This window comes from Cyprinus carpio, chromosome A13 (assembly GCF_018340385.1).
Source record: "Cyprinus carpio isolate SPL01 chromosome A13, ASM1834038v1, whole genome shotgun sequence".
NCBI classification, from domain to species: domain Eukaryota; kingdom Metazoa; phylum Chordata; class Actinopteri; order Cypriniformes; family Cyprinidae; genus Cyprinus; species Cyprinus carpio.
In genome coordinates this window covers 6,789,095-6,810,157 of record NC_056584.1, presented here as the reverse complement: position 1 = coordinate 6,810,157, position 21,063 = coordinate 6,789,095, and the positions used below count along the sequence as shown (strand labels likewise).

At 37.5% G+C, this 21,063-nt stretch overlaps 2 protein-coding genes across 3 annotated transcripts in view; one reads left to right on the top strand and one right to left on the bottom strand.

Moving 5' to 3' along the window:
* The first annotated feature begins 7,697 nt into the window (after window positions 1-7,697).
* Window positions 7,698-10,572, top strand: LOC122147184. 2 transcript variants are annotated; one of them, XM_042768494.1, is made up of 4 exons: window positions 7,732-7,838; window positions 8,037-8,153; window positions 9,121-9,219; window positions 10,356-10,572. In XM_042768494.1, exons 1-4 carry the CDS (start codon window positions 7,793-7,795, stop codon window positions 10,439-10,441), a joined length of 348 nt encoding a protein of 115 aa, XP_042624428.1. In that variant the 5' UTR covers window positions 7,732-7,792; the 3' UTR covers window positions 10,442-10,572. The 2 variants fall into 2 exon arrangements, with proteins under 2 accessions (XP_042624429.1, XP_042624428.1); XM_042768495.1 differs by lacking the exon at window positions 8,037-8,153 and having other exon boundaries at window positions 7,698-7,838.
* A 1,528-nt stretch (window positions 10,573-12,100) lies between these two features.
* Window positions 12,101-21,063, bottom strand: part of LOC109052099 (echinoderm microtubule-associated protein-like 4) — a 51,790-nt gene continuing 42,827 nt past the window's right edge. The window contains 4 exon segments of the mRNA XM_042768493.1: window positions 12,101-16,903; window positions 17,864-17,994; window positions 19,718-19,816; window positions 20,038-20,125. Coding sequence (XP_042624427.1) covers window positions 16,415-16,903; window positions 17,864-17,994; window positions 19,718-19,816; window positions 20,038-20,125 — 807 coding nt within the window. The 3' untranslated portion in view covers window positions 12,101-16,414.

The window sequence follows — 21,063 nt, the reverse complement described above, 5'->3', positions numbered from 1 at the left end:
CTCAGAGAGCAGGGTGTGCGCATTCTCAACTATCTAGACGTCTGGCTGATACTAGCACAATCTCAGGCTCAGTTGTGCGAGCACAGGGACCTGGTGCTCCGGCACCTCAGCCTGTTGCACCTTTGGGTTAACTGGGAAAAGAGCAAACTCAGGACAACGCACACAATCAAACTTTTTCATATGGAGTTGGATTTGGTCGAACAGACAGCACGCCTCACTGAGGAACGTGTGCGGTTGGTGCTAGCCTGCTTGAATACATTCAAGGGCAGGACAGTGGTCCCACTGAAACTTTTTCAGAGGCTCCTGGGGCATATGGCGGCTGCAGCGGCACTTACACCGCTCGGGCTGTTACATATGAGACCGCTCCAGCACTGGCTTTATGGCTGAGTCCCGAGGTGGGCGTGGAAGCGCGGCACTCTCCGGGTCCAAGTTACACCGGCCTGTCGCCAAACCCTCACCCCTTGGTCGGATCTTGCATTTCTCAGGGCAGGGGTGCCCCTAGAGCAGATCTCAAGGCATGTGGTGATTTACACGGATGCCTCCACCACCGGCTGGGGGGCCACGTACAACGGGCATGCAGTCTCAGGGGTTTGGACGGGCCCGCAGCTGCAGTGGCACATCAATTGCCTAGAGTTGTTAGCAGTGCACCTTGCCTTGAACCGTCTCAAAGGTCCCTTACAAGGCAAGCGTGTGCAGGTCCGGACAACACGGCGACTGTTGCGTACATCAACCGACAAGGTGGTCTGCGCTCCCATCGCATGTCACAACTTGCCCGCCACCTCCTCCTTTGTAGTTGGAAGGTTCTGAGGTCACTTCGTGCCGTCCACATTCCAGGCCTGCTCAACCGTACAGCCGACGAGCTGTCTCGAGCAATGCTCCCGGGAGAATGGCGACTCCATCCCCTGACGGTCCAGCTGATTTGGAGATTCTTCGGAGCGCTCAGGTAGACCTGTTTGCTTCTCCAGAGACCGCTTACTGCCAGTTGTTCTGCTCCCTGACCGAGGGAACTCTCGGCACGGACGCACTGGCACACAGCTGGCCGCGGGGCCTACGCAAGTATGCGTTTTCCCCCAGTGAGCCTTCTTGCACAGACACTGTGCAAAGTCCGGGAGGACTAGGAGCAAGTCTTGCTAGTGGCGCCGTATTGGCCCACTCGGACCTGGTTCCCCGAACTAGTGCTCCTCACGACAGCCCCTCCTTGGCCGATTCCTCTGAGGAAGGATCTACTGACTCAGAGACGGGGCACCAATAGGCACCCGCGTCCAGACCTTTGGAAACTCCATGTCTGGTCCCTGGACGGGACGCGGAGGTTCTAGGTGACCTACCCCAGGAGGTAGTGAACACCGTCACTTCAACAAGAGCACCTTCTATGAGACACGCTTATGCCTTGAAGTGGAACCTGTTCGTCGAGTGGTGTTCTTCTCGCCGAGAAGACCCCCGAAGATGCCCGATTGCGGTTGTGCTTTCCTTTCTGCAGCAAGGGCTGGAGCGAAGGCTGTCTCCCTCCACCCTCAAAGTCCAGGTTGCCGCTATTGCTGCGTACCATGACCCCGTGAATGGGAAGTCTTTAGGTAAGCATGACCTCGTCATCAGGTTCCTTAGAGGTGCCAGGAGGTTAAATCCTTCCCGGCCCCCCTTCATACCCTCTTGGGACCTGACTCTGGTGCTGAAATCACTACAGCAGGGCCCATTCGAACCTTTGCATTTAGTCGAGCCAAAGTTTCTTTCATTGAAAACTCTGCTCGTGCTTGCACTGGCCTCCGTCAAGAGGGTAGGGGACCTGCACGCATTTTCGGTCGACGATTCATGCCTAGAGTTTGGCCCAGCTGACTCCCAGGTAATCCTGAGGCCCCAGCCTGGCTAAGTGCCCAAGGTTCCCATTACACCCTTCAAAGACCAAGTGGTGAACCTGCAAGCGCTGCCCCTGGAGGAGGCAGACCCAGCCCTGGCTGTCCCGTCCAAGCATTGAGATGCTATGTAGACCGGACACAAAGCTTCAGGACCTCAGATCAGCTCTTTGTCTGTTACGGAGGCCGGCAGAAGGGGAATGCCGTCTCTAAGCAGAGGATGGCCCACTGGATTGTGGATGCCATTGCCCTGCCCGTTCAGGTTGCGAGCTCACTCAACTAGAAGTGTTGCATCCTCCTGGGCGCTGGCTCGTGGTGCCTTGCTGACAGATATTTGTAGAGCTGTACGTAACCGAGATGTTTTCCAAAAAGAACTTCAAATTTTGATTCGTCTGACCACAGAACAGTTTTTCCACTTTGCCACAGTCCATTTTAAATGAGCCTTGGCCCAGAGAAAACACCTGCGCTTCTGGATCATGTTTAGATATGGCTTCTTTTTTGACCTATAGAGTTTTAGCAGGCAACGGCAAATGCCACAGTGGATTGTGTTCACCCACAATGTTTTCTGGAAGTATTCCTGAGCCTATGTTGTGATTTCCATTACAGTAGCATTCCTGTATGTGATGCAGTGCCATCTAAGGGCCCGAAGATCATGGGCATCCAGTATGGTTTGCCGGCCTTGACCCTTACGCACAGAGATTGTTCCAGATTCTCTGAATCTTTGGATGAAATTATGCACTGTAGATGATGATAACTTCAAACTCTTTGCAATTTTTCTTTGAGAAACTCCTTTCTGATATTGCTCTACTATTTTTCCGCCGCCAGCATTGGGGGAATTGGTGATCCTCTGCCCATCTTGACTTCTGAGAGACACTGCCACTCTGAGAGGCTCTTTTTATACCCAATCATGTTGTCATTTGACCTAATAAGTTGCAAAATGGTCCTCCGGGTGTTCCTTATATGTACATTTAACTTTTCCGGCCTCTTATTGCTACCTGTCCCAACTTTTTTTGGAATGTGTAGCTCTCATGAAATCCAAAATGAGACAATATTTGGCGTGACATTTCAAAATGTCTCACTTTCAACATTTGATATGTTATCTATATTCTATTGTGAATAAAATATAAGTTTATTAGATTTGTAAATTATTCCATTCCTTTTTTTACTCACAATTTGTACAGTGTCCCAACTTTTTTGGAATCAGGTTTGTAGATAGCATGTATTTCATATTTCCAAAAAGTTTTAATGTGTCAGTAAATATCCTTAAACCCAGAACATTCCCTTAAAGTTAGTATAGGTAATTTTAACCATAAAATAACATTCCTAGAACGTTACAGCGTATGATTTCAAATAACCTAAAAATAACATACAGAACGTTCCCTGATGGTTATTGTTAGGTTATTATTTCGAACAACAACAAAATAATAATAATAAATAATTAATAATGTTCCCAGAACATGCAGGAAAATGTATATTATTCTTTATATCTCTCTGTATGTCAAGCACAGCAGGCACATCTTTTCCTTCTTAACTTCCAGTTACAACCAGTTCATTATCTGGTTCTTCATGTACTGGATTCACTTATGCACTGATATTACACACAGCACAGGATGTCCCAAATCAGTAGCGTTCTCAGATGACACAGCATTAAAGAGTTCTGTTTACAGATAAACACAATGTTCTCACATGTAGTGTTGATCTCAGGAATGTGAACTGGTGGGAAATGAAGTGTGACAGAGGTAGTGAACGGCAGCTGTCTTTGTTCTGCAGTCTAGCTTCATGCATCATGAAATTGTCAGCAGTGGGAGTGGTGGTGTTCGCATAGATCAGGGGTGTCAAATTCAGTTCCTGGAGAGCCGCAGCCCTGCAGAGTTTAGTTCCAACTCTAATCCAACACGCATACATAGCTTGAAGGACTCGATTAGCTGGATTATCAGGTGCTTTTAATCAGCGTTGAATCTAAACTCTGCAGGGCTGTGGCTTTCTAGGAACTGAGTTTCACACACCTGGCATAAAGGGAAAAGTTAAACTCTTGCAATTACCTAAATTCAATCATCCAAGTATTAAATTTGCTTGCATTTATTTAAATAAATCATTTGAAAATTTGTACAATTTTATTTGTAAAATTTCAGTAAAATTGTCTTCTGTTTACACCAGAGGATATGTTTTCTTCATATTGCATAATTCTGCAACCTATTATTTAAATAATAATAATAATAATAATAAAATACCAATAAAATGTTTATACATGTATTGAGCAGGTAAACCAAAATCATGTCAGGATAATGTGTTTAAAATAGAAAGATTCACATTATAATGCCTAATTTATTAATTAAATTGAACAATGTTATATTGTAAATACATTATTCTTAATGTATTATTTTAAATATAATATGTAAATATATTCTTTAGCTAATAAGTTGAGAACAGTGTTAAAATAGAAACTTTTTAAAGACGATAATCTCACAATTTAGTTATACAGTTTTTATTTCAGAACACATAGAACTGAAACATTGTCACATGACGTTAAAACATACTATATAAAATCTATAAGAAATTAGAACAATTTCATACATGAACTACATACAGTATCTAGCCCGTAGAAATATGTAAGTTTAATTTTGGACTTAGGTGTCATGTACATGTATATCCATCCTAAAACCCATCAGTCAATACATGTTGATACGATAAAAGGAAATAAAAAAAAAGTTCCTGATTTCTTATTTTTTCGCATGTTTGTCACACTTTAATGTTTCAGATCATCAAACTAATTTAAATATTACTTGAGGTCACGAACAGTTGACCGGACATTCTCCTTCAGGATTTTTTGGTAAACAGCAGAATTCATGGTTCCATTTATCACAGCAATCTTCCAGATCCTGAAGCAGCAAAACAGCCCCAGACCATCACACTACCACCACCATATTTTACTGTTGGTATGATGTTCTTTTTCTAAAATGTGGTGTTACTTTTACGCCAGACATAATGGGACACACACCTTCCAAAAAGTTCTACTTTTGTCTTGACAGTCCACAGAGTATTTTCCCAAAAGTCTTGGGGATCATCAAGATGTTTTCTGGCAAAACTGAGACGAGCATTTATGCTCCTTTTTGCTCAGCAGCGGTTTTTTGTCTTGGAACTCTGCCATGCAGACCATTTTTGCCCAGTCTCTTTCTTATGGTGGAGTCATGAACACTGACCTTAACTGAGGCAAGTGAGGCCTGCAGTTCTTTGGATGTTGTTGTGTGGTCTTTTGTGACCTCTAGGATGAGTCGTCGCTGTGCTCTTGGGGTAATTTTGGTCAGCCAGCCACTCCTGGGAAATTTCTCCACTGTTTTTGCCATTTGTGAATAATGTCTCTCACTGTGGTTCGCTGAAGTCCCAAAGCTTTAGAAATGGCTTTATAACCTTTTCCAGACTGCTAGATCTCAATTACTTATTTTCTCATTTGTTTCTGAATTTCTTTGGATCTCAGCATGATGTCTAGCTTTTGAGGATCTTTTGGTCTACTTCACTTTGTCAAGCAGGTCCTATTTAAGAGATTTCTTGATTGTGAACAGGTGTGACAGTAATCAGGCCTGGTTGTGGCTAGAGAAATTGAACTCAGGTGTGATAAACCACAGTTTTAACAGGGGGGCAAACATTTCTTCACACAGGGCCATGCAGTTTTGGATTTTGTCTTCCCTTATTAATAAAAAACTTCATTTAAAAACTGTGTGTTGTGTTTACATGTGTTATCTTTGACTAATATTTAAATTTGTTGACAAACATGCAAAAACATAAGAAATCTGGAAGGGCGCCAACACTTTTTCACACCACTATATATATATATATATATATATATATATGTTGTTATATATATATATATATATATATGTATATATATATATATATAACAGATAACAAATATATATATATATATATATATGTATATATATATATATATATGTATATATATATATATATATATATTGTTGACATATGGTTGCTACATACAGTACAGGTCAAAAGTTTGGAAACATTACTATTTTTAATGTTTTTGAAAGAAGTTTCTTCTGCTCATCAAGCCTGCATTTATTTGATCAAAAATACAGAAAAAAAAAGTAATATTGTGATATATTATTACAATTTAAAATAATTGTTTTTAAATTTATTATAATTTAAATTATCATTTATTTCTGTGATGCAAAGCTAAATTTTTAGGATCATTATCACATGATCCTTTAGAAATCATTCTAATATGACGATTCATTATCAAAGTTGGAAACAGTTCTGCTGCTTAATATTTTTTCAGAACATGTGATACTTTTTTAGGATACTTTGATGAATAAAAAAAAAAAGAAGCTATGTTTTTAAAATATAAATATTTTGTAATAACAATATACACTACTGGTCAGTAATTTGGGGTAATTAGGTTTTTTTTTTTTCTTTTTTTAAATAAAATCAATACTTTTATTCAGCAAGGATGTGTTAAATTGATAAAAAGTGATAGTAAAGAAAATATATTATTAGAATATATATTATTAGAATTTTTATTTTTTATTTTGAATAAATGCAGTTCTTTTTAACCTTTTATTCATCAAATATATTAGACAGCAGAACTGTTTCCAACACTCATAATAAATCAGAATATTAGAATGATTTCTAAATGATCATGTGATAGACTGGATGTTACATGTGACACTGAAGGCTGGAGTAATGATGCTGAAAATTCAGCTTTGCATCACAGGAATATATTTTTTTTGTTTGTTTTTAAGTATATTCAAATAGAAAACTATTATTTTAAGTTGTAATAATATTTCACAATATTATTGTTTTTTTCTGTATTTTTGATCAAATAAATGCAGGCTTGATGAGCAGAAGAGACTTCTTTCAAAAAACATTAAAAATAGTAATGTTTCCAAATTTTTGACCTGTACTGTATATATACATACACACACACACACACACACACACACACACACACACACACACACACACACATATATATATATATATATATATATATATATATATATATATATATATATATATATATATATATATATATATAAACATAGTATTGACATTATTAACATATGTACTGTACATATACCTATTTAGGGAATTATATATCTTCATCTACCCAGAGAATGTATGTATGTTTAAATTATATTTGACCTTTTTGTCAAATATAATGACCTTATAGGTTTTATGGCAATATATATCACATATATATATTTTTTTATTGTACTTTGGATTGTGGAACTGTATTGCTTGGCAAAAATAATGTTATTGTAGTCTAGTTATACTAGTTTGTCAACAGTATATTGATGTAAAATAACAGTTTTTTTTTTTTTTGTTTATTTATCAAAAGATGAGATGTTTTAAAAAGGGTAGGCATTATAAGCAAGAGCTTCAGCCTACACCTGTTTAGACTGATGTAAATATGTTGTTGTACATTAGCTCAATTGTGTTGAACCTAAGTTGTCTGTTTGAAATAAACTAAACTAAACTAAACTAAACTACTATTACATTTCCATATGGGCTTGTAGTGTAGGCTACATCAAATCCTTAAAGTGTATTTTATATATTTAGTATAAAAAAGACTGTACTTGCAAAATATATATTATTTAAATAAAAGGCCATAAAATGAGAGACACTTTCATGTTTCTTAACACACTTGAGTACACTTTGTAATTAAAACACTACAATATCCAGTAAAGCAGGGTTTATCTGTATATTTGATGCTGACCTCATTCATTCATAGAAGACTCTTTCATCATTATTTGTTCCTAGAAGTATCCGTGGAGATAAGACTGTTTACATTTTGCACACAGTGTGTGTACGTGTGTGTTTGAAACACGTGACCCTGCGTCTCCACCCCTATAAAAGAGCAAAAGTTCAGATTCCAGCAATTATTTCAAAGCAGCCACACAGCAGTGAAACAAAACCACAGATCCAAGATGAAGGCCTGGTTCGTTCTTATCCTGCTGCTGCCTCTCTGCATGGGTAAGTCATTTCAGATTGTTTGCTATCATTGTTGAAAGATTTTACTTTGTTGTTGCAAGTTGTGAATCCTTGCCGAAAATTTTTACAACATTAACTTATTTTAATTTTTTGCTTTCAAAGAAGAGTATTTTTCAAAATCTCTAAACAGCGATTTTAATTAAAAAACTTTATTGTAAATATAACATATTACTACAACAGGGGGGCACGGTGACTCATTTGAGGTCCATGCTGACCCGGGAGTTTGTATGTTCTCCCCGTGTTGGCGTGGAGTTCCTCCAGGTGCTCTGGTTTCCCCCACAATCCATAGACATGAAGGTCAGGTGAATTAGAGACACTAAATTGCCCATAGGAGTGAGTGAGTGAGTGAGTGAGTGAATGTGTGCGTGTGTGTGTTGGCTCTGTGATGGACTGGCCATCCGTCCAGGGTTTCTGAGATATGCTGGAATAGACTTGCTTATTCCTAATATTCCTATGGGCAATTTAAAGGACAAGCAGTGTGGAGAATGGATGGAGGTTACTACAATAAAGTAAAATAAATAAATAAAAGTAATAAAAAGCAATGACTAAATTCAAGGAATTTCGTTAGTAATTTAGTTCATTAGTATTACTTAGAATTTGTGAATACATAGTAACATGAACATAAAGTGTGAATATTAAAAGTTAAAATGTAATTAATAGATAAAGTTATTAAAAACATAATTGTAGTAATACCATAGTAATTTGAGACGCTACCATTCAAAAGTTTCAAATAATTTTACTGTTTTTAAAATAAGTTTCTTATGCTCACAAAGGCTGTACCTAATATTGTGAACTATTATTACACTTTAAAATAAATATTTTCTATTTGAATATATTTTAAATTGTAAGTTTACTGTGATTCAGAGCTGAATTTCCAGCATCATTCTAATATGTTAATTAGGTGCTTAAGAAACATCTGTTGTTATTATCCATGTTGAAAACAGTTTCAAATTTTTGTGGAAGTCATGATACTTTTTTCTCCAGAATTCTCTGATGAATAGAAAGTTCAAAATAACACGTCTTTACTGTCACTTTTGATAAATTTGCTGCATCTTTGCTGAATAAAAGTATTAATTTCTTCACCAAAAATAATAAACAAATAAACAAATCTTACCACCCCTAAACCTTTGAACACTAGTGTAACATACAGCATTTTATTTTCTATTCTATTGTATTACCATTGCAATATTCTAAAATCCTTCATAACGCTGTTTTGATGCCAAACTGAACAAACTAAAGGTCCTTTTGTGTGTTTGTTGTGCAGCGGATCACTACATTGAGTGCTATGGTGAAGATTTCCTGATGGTGAGGAACATGGTTCTGCAGTGCAGGAGTAAAGTTACTCAGGCCTGCTATACCAGAGGTAAATGAGTGCACAGCAAAGTCAACCGAGACTCAAGGGCAGCTTCAGGGCACTATAAACACTGCATATTTCTGCATTACACAATCAGGGGAATCAGATAAAAAATGGATTTCAAAGAACAGTGGATTTCATAACAGTGACAAGTTGTTGACACAACAAAGCTGTAGGGATGATCAGGGCGGTACTGTAACAACTGCTGTCATCTTCTAATAAGAAACATTTACACGTACGAACAGAAATAACACGAAGTCATGGTGGAAAGGTAGACGTCACGAATGAATGGAGGTAAAAAAAAAAGCAGTATTCTAATTAAAAACACACCTTAAAGTAATGATACACCTTACTATCATTTTAGCTGTCAGGATAATATGGGTAACATAACAATATAATAATAAAATATACTCTTTTTAATTTAACATTTACATATATTGCTTAGTTAATAAGTCATGCAATAGATTCTTCAATCTTCATTAAATGTTTTAAAGATGAAATCTCACATTTATTTATAAAATTTTTATTTCATAACAACCCTTGTGAAAAAGTCCATTAATTGTTTAGAATGTGCTCTTGTAGTGTATTTCAGAACTTAAAAGTATATTTTCAGATAATATATTATTAATGAAATAAGACCACTAAAGCTTACTTAAAGACAGATTTTCATGACTGTTTCTTTACATACTTAAGTTCACTTTGTAAAAATTACTAATTAAAATGTTACTTTAAAGTACATTTTAAATCATTTTTTTTAATAATCTTTTGTTTTTTTGTCTTTTATTTTGATGTTTTTACTAAGATACTAAAGCAAATGTAACGTGCTTTAATTTAAACTGCAGCGTATTACTATGTGCTATATTACATTTAAAATTAATATATTTAAAATGTACTAAGTTGTAGCTTCATTAGTGCAAATGTGTAATTGTAAATATTTTTAAATGCATGCAAGTTTCAATAGTAATTACATTGAAGTATTTTGTAGTTTACAATAAATGATTGTCAAGTCATTCAGCAGAAAACTTTAACCATATTTAAAAGACAATAGAAGTATGAAATAGGTCCTACTACAAAAGATAATACCACAATAAGAGATTTGAACACATCTTACATGTTCTGTTACTGATCTGATATCTCTTCCACAGCAACTGGAGAGAAAGGCTGCGTCAGTGTGGAGTTCTGTCAAAGGAAAGGCTGGACATGTTGTTATGAAAACTTGTGCAACGCTTGATCCTCACAGAGTCTGCTAACCGCCAGCTTCATTAATGCCTCAGTCACTTGTTTTCATTTTATACTCTGACACCAATACGATTTTATATTGTGACAGCAATGATTTAAAATAAAAAAAATCAGTCATTTTCAGTAAGCAGCATGTGATTTTGTGCTCTCACTTGGCCATGTTACCCAATGTTTTGCAAAGAGCACATTAGACACATACACCAAACTTTGGCCTGGTCAGTTATTTATTTGGACAGGAAAGAACAGGCAGTTTTGCTGAGTCAGGAGTGTCTCTCTCAGTGAGGTGCTCTGTAGGTTTCAACACAACATAACCTCACTCTCTAACACAGACGGAAGAAAGCAATAAAGAACATAAACAACATTCAACGCCTGCAATTTTGCTTGTTTACTGATCCAAACTTCAGCGTTTACAGATGCTCCAGGTCTGAGGGGTCAAGGTTTGCTTGGCATGACTCCATTAGCCCCTGCTGGTAGATATCGCGTTCATGACTACACCATCTGCCAGCAAAAAGAAGCTTTCTTCATTGACAGTCATTTAGAATTAGCTGTGTATTCTGACAAAAGTTATTTGGAAGCAACATATTGCTAATATTTATTTTTAGTTAGATCTACTCATCTTTGGAAAGCTCAGGTCCATGAAACACAATCCCAGTATCCCCAAGGGCAGAATATAATTGTACAATTTATATATATATATGTATGTATGTATGTATGTATGTACTGTATGTATGTATGTATGTATGTATGTATATGTGCACATATGTACAGATATATAGATTTAAATTAAATCTTTTTGTACTTATATTTTAAACAACCAGACAGTAATGTCTATTCTGGAAAATACATAAAAGCTGACCAATGAAACCATTAAGTTGACCAAGTGTTGAACCATATTAAGTGTGAAAGGAACAGTTCATCCAAAAATTTTATTTTGCTGAATATTTACTCACCCTTTGTTTGTTTCTTCATCCAAATATATTTTGAGAAATTTAGCATTACATCACTTCCTCATCAATGGATCCTCTGCAGTGAATGGGTGCCATCAGAATGAGAGTCCAAACAGCTGATAAAAAAAACATCACAATAATCCACAACCACTCCAGTCCATCAATTAATGTGTTGTGAATTGAAAAGCTAGTTGTTTTTGAGAAACAAATCCATCACAAAGGCATTTTAACTTCAAACTGTTGCTTCTGGCCATAGTCCATGATTCATAATAATGCCATTCCATTGTAAAAGTCCCCTGTTGTCCCCTCACATTAAGATCCACTGACTTAGAACTGTCTTGGAACTGTTTTTGCTTATAAACGGTGCTTGATCTGTGAATATTCATCTCCTCATTCAGATGAAACCACTAATTTGTTCCAACAAAGAAACTATCTCATATACATCTTGAAATGGCGGAGGGTAAAAAAAAAAAAAGCAGCTTTTTGGCTGAACTATTCCTATAAAGAGATAAAGTACGTACAGGATTCAGCTAGTCATGTGTGTACAGAACACACAACACTAAAAACATATCCACAATAACAATAATACACACACATGTTCACACTATAGAAAAATATTTATATACACAAAAATTGTATATGCACAAGAATTGTATATTGTATATGCACAAATTACTCCAGGCATCTCCAAGAGACAACACAACTGTTTTTAAAAATGTTTCTTTATTTTCTAAATTCTTCAGTATTTTCTGCCCATTGGCAGGAATGCATAAGAGACAGATTGGCTCAAACTTTGTCACAAGAAAAAGAAAAAACAAAAGAAGCTTCGCAAAATGTTCATATTTTGTTAACATTGAATCATTTGCAGATCATCATTGTGGTTTTCATAACTGTCATTCTGTTTATCAGAAAAGCTTAGCTTTATCTCCGCACCTTTATTCGATGAAGATATAGTCAGACACCCTGCAAACAGCAAAGCATTTGGAAGTCCAGAGCTGTACTCAAGCCCAGCATTTCCTCCAACTGTAGATAAAATCACCAACTGGACTTTTCCATTCCCTCTCTCTCTTTCCCTGTGTATGTTTTGGAAATTAGCTCTTGGATATTAGCAGATATAAAAACACAAACAGCAGTCTCCTCAATGGTGAACACCAATACATTGATATCAACCGCTTCTGCGCAGTTTCAAATACTCTCTTAAAATACCCAAACGCTTCACCATTACTACTACCAACACACTCACCATTCTTTTCAATATCAAAATACAAAGGCAAATAATCTGTGACATTCAAAAAACAGTTCTGTATGCAACGCTTCATTTGGCTAACAGGTTTCAGATTAACAAGTATGTTCTTGGAAGTGACAGGTCTATAGAAAAGCCCTGGACTCTCCAAACTGAGAAATATCCAGGTAGAGAACCACCAGCCACAGTGCAACAAATCCTTAAATCTGAACTCATGCCACAAGGCCACGATACCTGCATCTGCAGGAGAACAGTCTCCCAGCTTTTTCGTGGATGAAAACAAACATGGAAACATTGCCCTTTCAGAGAACCTACCAACCCACAAAAGTTATATACATACAGGTACACCAATATATACACAATAAAGCCAGCCCTGAATGCAACAATAAAGGTCTGTGAAAGATCAACATCCTCGTTTGCAATTTGTGTAAAGATTCTGAGAGTTGCCCTTTTGATATCAATGGTGTCCTGACGTTTTAAGAGGCCAGATGTTCAGGAGAGCCTAGATAGTGGCCTCAAAAAGTATTCTGATACTCAAGACACACTTAAAAATGTCTGAATGCCATTCAGTTAGATGCAATATCCCCACCCCCACCCCACCCTACTTCCCACCGTATAGGACAAGACAAAAACATCAAGCATGGTAGTCCATGGAAAACCTAACTAAGGCAATCTCAGTGAAAACCTTCCATCTTGCTTAAAAATAGGAATAGTCCATAAAGCATTCATAAAAAGTTATAAAAAGAAACTGCAGACCAGCTGAGGGGCATTCAACTCATCACTGTCTACAGCGCAACATTGCATAAAAACACCAACACCCAGAAAACAATCAGTTATCATTTCATCTACCTAAATCTATCTAAACATTTCTAAAGCCACCTAGTCCACTATTACATCCATTTTATGCACTTAAAAATAACCTAAAACAACTGGATCAAACATATGAATTTGAGGCAGTTGGGTAAAATACCTAGCATCTGAATGCTGATGTGTATTGTGTTATACACATTACAGAAGATTGTCATTCTTTCACAATCAAAAATTCAAACCCAAATTGCTGTAAATGTGTATTTGAACCAGGCTTTTCAATTCCATACATCAATACAGCATTGCATCCTTAAATCTGAGCATGTAAACCATGCTTTTTCAAGCTTTTGTGCACAGAGACTGCACATAAAATGTGTTTTAATACTCTGCAATGCTTTAAAATCTAGAGGTTGCCTCCAAAGCTGGTTTGAGAGCTGTTTTGATATCTCTTCTGGTGTAATATTGATGATTTATGTTCACATTCTTAAAGAAGTACTGGAGGGAATCTCTCTCAGCAGCTGTGCTCTTGCGTTTCTCTGATATTGGTTCATTTCAGAGAAAAGACTCACTTCAACTCAAGATATCGGCACCTCCGAATGCTGTTTAATCTTCTTTTTCATCCATATCTCTTGTTGAGGGAAACATACAAAGGCTTGGGAGAGCATCCTCTTACAAAACGTACTGTGGAAGTACCATGGTATCATATGGTAATACCAAATTATATTTCAATGCTTTTGCATTCCCTTGTGTTCTCTCAGAAATCTTTTGTGATGGAAATATAAGATGGGAAGAAAAGCTATATTTTAGTGCTTTTACGAGCAAACACAAAGTTTCTCAGGGGAATGCAGTATAATTTTCTTTCGGAAGAACACACAATTGTTTTGTGAATGAATGCAAACTTTCTCGGCAGAACACAATACTTTTACAGAAGAATACAAATGTTTCACAAAGTTTCTCAGGGGATCATAATAGTTTTGTGAGAAAAAAGCTAATGTTTTGTGAATGAGTGCAAAATTTCTCAGGGGAATGCACTACTTTTGCAAGAAAATGCTAAATTTCTTAGAGGAACACAATACATTTAAGAGATAATGCAAAAGCATTGAAACATAATTTTTACTCCCACCTCATCACTGTATATATAAATATAATAGGACACCATATTCAAATACCATGATATTCCATCCTGGCAATGTCAAGAAATAGCACAAATAACCTAAATTAGCCAAATAATAGGTACAAATAATACCATGGTATAATCATGGTACTTTCTGGTACTGTTTTTGTAAGCATTACAAAAAGGAGTGGGGAAAAACATTTCATCCTTTGACTTTCTTTCTCTTTTGGACTCTCTCCAAAAAGAGTGATCCTGAGAAATGTAAGGGAGAGATGGGGAGGGTGAACACCCTTCAGCGGAATGAAAGAAGGGGCAACTTGCGCGCAGATACACACTCACGCACATTTAAGACTCGTTTAATCTATCGTTCTCTCATATGATAAAAAACAAGAACATCTCAGTCCAATGAACAAAATGACAAGAAAAACTGTCCCAAAATGAAACCTAAAAACAATTCAGTCTCAGTGAGAAGAGAGTCATTTGGATGCAAGGTTAAAATGGATGGTATGAGTACAGATGAGGTTCTCCAGTCCAACAGAGGAAACCGAGGGAGATGTGATGGTCATACGGCATCTTTAGACAGGCGGATTTTTATAAAATAGCTGGGCTATCGCCATGCAAACCCCATTTTGAGGCAGGTCAGAATTGTGTGTGTTACTTGTGTTTGTGCTGAATTAAGTGTTCTGCTGTTTATGGCTATTATTCTGTAAATCGGCAATAATTGTGCCGAGTTGAAATTCAAGGTGTCCATGACCATGGCGACCGGCAGAAGCAGCTTGAATTGTTGAAGTCCTTGAGTCCGACTAATATGCCAGGGGCACCTGCCTGGCGTCACCAGATATATATGTGCTGCAGTTTTGGCTCAGGGACAGATGCTATGCAAGCATGCAAATCAGCTTTACATGCAGCCCTCCACCAATATTCACAGAGAGCAAGAGGTTTACTCATTTAAAGGGACAGTTTACCCAAAAAATGAACATAATTTACTCAACTTCATGTTGTTCCAAGCCTATATGACTTGCCTTTTGCACAAACAAATAAAAAGATATTTTGAAGAATGAAAGTCAAAGTGGTCTAATGTTGATTTGGACCCAACTGACTTCCATTGTCTGGACAAACAGTCGAAAGATCCTCAAAACATCTTCAAAAGATCTTTGAAAGATTTTCGAGAGATCTTCAAAAGATCCTTAAAACATTTACAAAACATCTGTGTTCCACAGAAGAAAGTCAGTCATACACGTCTGGAACAACGAAGATGGGTAAATAAATACAGAAAGTAAATTTTTTGGGGGTGAGGAAAGTGAGGAGAAGCTTAGTAATTCAACTTAATTTATCCTTAGTTACTGATCCTTAAGCAGTAAGTGTATTGATGTATATGCAAATGCCAATAAATTGAAAGCATGTGTCCATTTTATGTTGTATTTGTCTGTTTATCTGTTTACATGAATGTGCACTTTGTATCTAGCACTGGTAAATCATTTGTTTTCTTCTATTTTTTTAATGTATCACAGTTATTGATGTGTCTATGCATGTGTGTATTAGTGTTTGTGTGGTAGTGTGTGTGTGTGTGTGTGTGTGTGTGTGTCAGTGTAAACTTGTAGGTGTACTAAATCTTTCCAAAGGTTTTTAACTACACATTCCAAACCTCCAACCTTCCAACCCAAACCAATGCCTCCACAACCACATCTACTGAATGTCAACATAACAACAAACTAAGACACAAAATGAAAAGAAAATCTTGAAAGGATAAAAACTGAGGAGACCCTGCTTTTGTAATCCGACAGGGAGGCTGCAGTGACATGCTGGTGCCTTTGGGGGGGCTATCGAGCAGGCCAGAGAAGGGGTCGGACTGCCTTATAAGGGTGGGTTAAAGGTCATGCCCTCATCACTGGGTGTGGCTGTATCGTCGCTAGGCTCTAGGCTGTCCTTGGGGCTCACGGTGCTGTCGGATGTGGACATGGCCTCATCCGAAGGGGGTGGGGTTTCAGGGGAGCCATCCTGCTGTCCATTAGGAGTAACCGTGTGCAGGGGTTCGGTTGGAGTGGGAGGGGGAGTGTTGGGTTGGGTGCTGATGGGTAGCGAGGCTGGCACCGGCATGGGCTCAGTAGGAGTGTGGGGAACGCTGGGTACCGACGCCAGGGTGCGAGGAGTGGAGTTGTGCAGCAGGGAATCGCCCAGACCCAGGCTGGAGTCACTGTGCACCAAGGATGAGGTCTTCTCCACCAGACGCCACTGCATGATGCTCATGTCCTTGCCGCCCGTTGAAATCAGATGACTGTCACTGTGCATGAAGCTCACGTTTGTCACGTGACTGCTATGGGCACTGTACTTGTGGCTTGGGGCCTGCAATTAAATAATAAAACTAGTGAAATTTCAGTTAAAGAGATGAAATAACACACCCCAGGCTTCATGAATTTTACCAAATTACAGCTCATGTTTTGTCAAGAACATGTCCAGTCACATTTCATTACCCCCTCCCCAAATATTATCAAAGTTGGGATAAAATTCCATATTGTGTTGTGACGTACAATGGATTAACCCCCCCCCCCCCCCCCCCCCCCCCCCCCCCCCCCCCCCACCCCCCCCCCCCCCCCCCCCCCACCCCCCCCCCCCCCCCCCCCCCCCCCCCCCCCCCCCCCCCCCCCCCCCCCCCCCCCCCCCCCCCCCCCCCCCCCCCCCCCCCCCCCCCCCCCCCCCCCCCCCCCCCCCCCCCCACCCCCCCCCCCCCCCCCCCCCCCACCCCCCCCCCAATCCCACCCCCCCCCCCCAAAAAAAAGAAAGAAAAGTAGGATAGTGACATGGTTCAATCCAATGGTTGTTGATAGGATGGAGGCAGATCTGAATGTGATCTTGCAGTCAATTGTAAGAAAGGGGCAGAGTTTAAGTTAAATAAAAAAAAATAATTGGCTAAGTCTGCAGTTTCATTGGAAGAATGACTTTAAGAATTACAGGGTCAAAAAACAACTGCATGAGTAAACTGTACACAATAAAATCAATAACATTCATTTAGAAAACAGATGGGGTGAATTTTCGCTAAAGTTTAAAAGAAAATAAATCCTGTTACTTAAAAAGTTACTGAATCACATTGCTGTTCAGTGTATTAAAACAAACTGAAACAAAACCAATAAATCATGAATCAAACTGAATCATGAATCAAACTGATTTACTGTTTCACACACTTAGGTCTGCCTTCAGATATTTAACCATCAACTACTGTAATACACATCGTAAAGATACTCTTTAAAGGTGCACTTTACAGAAGTCATCAGCCATAAAATATGACAGTAAAGTGATGTGACAGACCTTCGGTCTTGAGCAGGGGTACTGGAAAAGGTGCACTTTACAGAAGTCATCAGCCAGAGCTATCACCTTCCTGTTGTGAGAACGCACAAGGGCATTGATATCTGTCCCATCTGAACCTTCCGGCCAGACACCTGTTACACAGCAAACACAGAGACACATCAGTGTACAACAATGGGGTGTTACTAGCTAGAAGCCACATTACAAACTTAATTACGACATTCATCAGTAGCCTGTCAGAATCTCAGGTTGTAGCTTTTCCAGGAACAAGTAATGTTTCCCAATGTGAAGTGTAAAGTCACAAAAAATGCATGTATATTTTGGTATCATGTAGGGAGTCAGTTCAGTAAATCAGAATATTATTTATCCTATTTTTTTTTTTTTTTACACAATGAAGTTGTTTCATTCAAAAAGTCATCGCTCTTCTGTCCCTATCATTTTTCTGCAGTTAGACTGTTTATATCACTATGTTTTTACTTACAGTGTTTACTTAAGTCTATAAATTGGAATTTACTTTAAATAAAAAATTAAAAATTTTATTTAATGTGTCCAAATTTATTCTTGAGATCCTAAATAAAAAATAAATATTTTTTTTTGTGCTTGATTAACGCTCTTTTATGTTGTTGATCATTTAATATTGTTAAAATCCATTTTAAAATGGTAGAAAGAAACTTAAAATCCTAAATAACTGTAACAAGGAAAGGTATTTTTGACCTCATCACTATAATAATGTAATATCCATAAGCACACAGATACCTCACCACATTCAAAAGCTATGATCATGAATGGATTAGGAGCCTACGAACACCAGCAGGAGGCAGAACACCACCAGGTACAGGAATCTCTCTCTCTCTCTCTCTCTCTCTCTCTCTCTCTCACACACACACTAAGTTTTCTGTATCACATTCACTGTACTGCTCTAATCTGTTGGCTCAGTGCTAGGGAATTTGTACAGTTCTTTCTCCCAAATATTTTCCTAGTCTAATAAAGTGGTAAAATATGTGGAGTTGTGGTCAGGACTGGGCTGGCTTTATTCAAAAGCAGCATTACAGACCTGCACACACTAGACAGCTCGCTATGCTGACAGATAAAGTGAGTCTGTGTGGGCTGAACTACTTTTGTTTTTTGTAATCACCATGCTTAGACATGAAGTCACTCAGAATGTGAGCTAAATTACAAAGACAGACTATAATTGTGTGTATAAAGACAGAATTGCAAAGACCGAAAGTAAGTGAGATGAAAAATGCTGCAAAGGGAGAACAGCTGACTGACAATCAGGCTAAATAAAGGTAATGTGCAAAATTTGTCCCCAGAAATGAGCTAAATATAATAAAGCATTTATTTGCATATACCAGATTACTACATACAGATTACTATATATATATATATATAGATATATATATATATATATATATATATATATATATATATATAGATATAGATATATATATAGATATATATAGATATAGATAGATAGTATAAATACAGAATTGTATAGAAGTTATAGTAGAAGTCAGGTATGTCCCCTCATTTAGACGGCCAAGCAAATGCGTGTTTGTATGTGTGAGAAAGAGACTGACTAAAACCCCATCAAAACTAAACCACTGACAGGGAATGAGTGTGAATAGAGCAAATAGTTCAAATACCAGCCACACATTTGGAAAAAACGAATGAGGCACGCACACTTACTCATAATACATAAAGCAAGCATTCTTCTAGCCAATCTTCAGTCATAAGTTTGATTCACATACACATTCATTCAGTGACAGACCCTTAGAAGGTGGCGAGATTTCAGCAGTGGGTATCAAACCCCTACTAGCAATAATACCCACAATGCATCACTCTACAGATACTGACCAAAGACGTGGAATCCTAGCACGCAGGTATATGTGGCCCAGTCGATGTCCTTGCACTCAGAACGGTTACGAATCAACTTACAACCGTTTGGAATGTCCCCTGTGGAAGAGGGAAAACAACTGGTCAGGAAAATCTGGAATATGGTGCAAAATTGAAGTTTCAACAGATTTTGGTCCAAAAAAAGTGCAAACACAAACCACAAGCTGAATCACTAATGATGTATTCTACCAAACCAATGAGACAAAAATTAAATATGATTGGAGATGAATGTTTTTCAGAGAAACCGAGCCAGAGAGAACTCGTTGCGGTCATCCACTTACAGTAAAGGATTTCGTAGTCTCCTGAGTTGGACATGATGAACTTGTTGTCGGGGGACCAGTCAAGATGTGTAATGTAGCTGGAATGTCCCTAAGGACAGAGATTAAAAGATTTTACAATGAAAAAGGACAAAGAAAACAGTTCTATCACAGCATTTTCAATAAGCAGAACTGAACTGTAATGGATCACAGAGCTGCTCGAATCTTCAATGGAACACAAATATAGAAATTCTGTAGAGTATCTAAGCTCATCTTTTCACTGCAATGACTTTGACAGTGATTCCTTTTGTTTAGTTCCAAAAAGCATTAAAAACGTACATTCAACTTACACATTCTAAGACATCAGAAGGCACACAATATCTTTGTTCAAAGAAAAGACCAACATTTAAGATGTTATTCATTCAATATTTAAGCAAACATTTCAATGTCTGCAACCCTTGTCATAAAGAAATGCACTTATTTTTATTAAATGTGCACTTGTGGTGTACTTCAAATCTTACAAGTATATAAAAACTCTACTTGCAAATAACATAATATTAATGAAATAATAAGCTATTTAAGTGTACTTCTTAAAATTAAGTACACTTTGTAATGTCAAATGAAAAGGTTTACTTTAAAGTTTAAATAATGACATTTTAATAAAAGGACATTTTGTCGCGCTTTAAAGAAGTACACTTATTTTGATGTGTAACATTTTGATGAATAACATTGTCAGCATATGTAAAGTATTTGATTATAATTATCTGATGTGTGTTATTTGAGATTGTATTTCAAGCTACTATATTTTAATTGTAATAAACTGTAATTTCATCATTACAAATATGAAATTGCAAATATATTCAAATACATAAAAATTTAAACAAAAATCACATTCAGTTATATGTTAGGTTACCACACATGCATTTGGCAGTACACTTTAACCCTACTTCAATGACAATAAAAGTAAAAATGAAATTACATATAATAATGTATCAAAACTCTGAAGTCCTGCTAACTGTAATCAATATACATTTAAGAAATGTTATGATT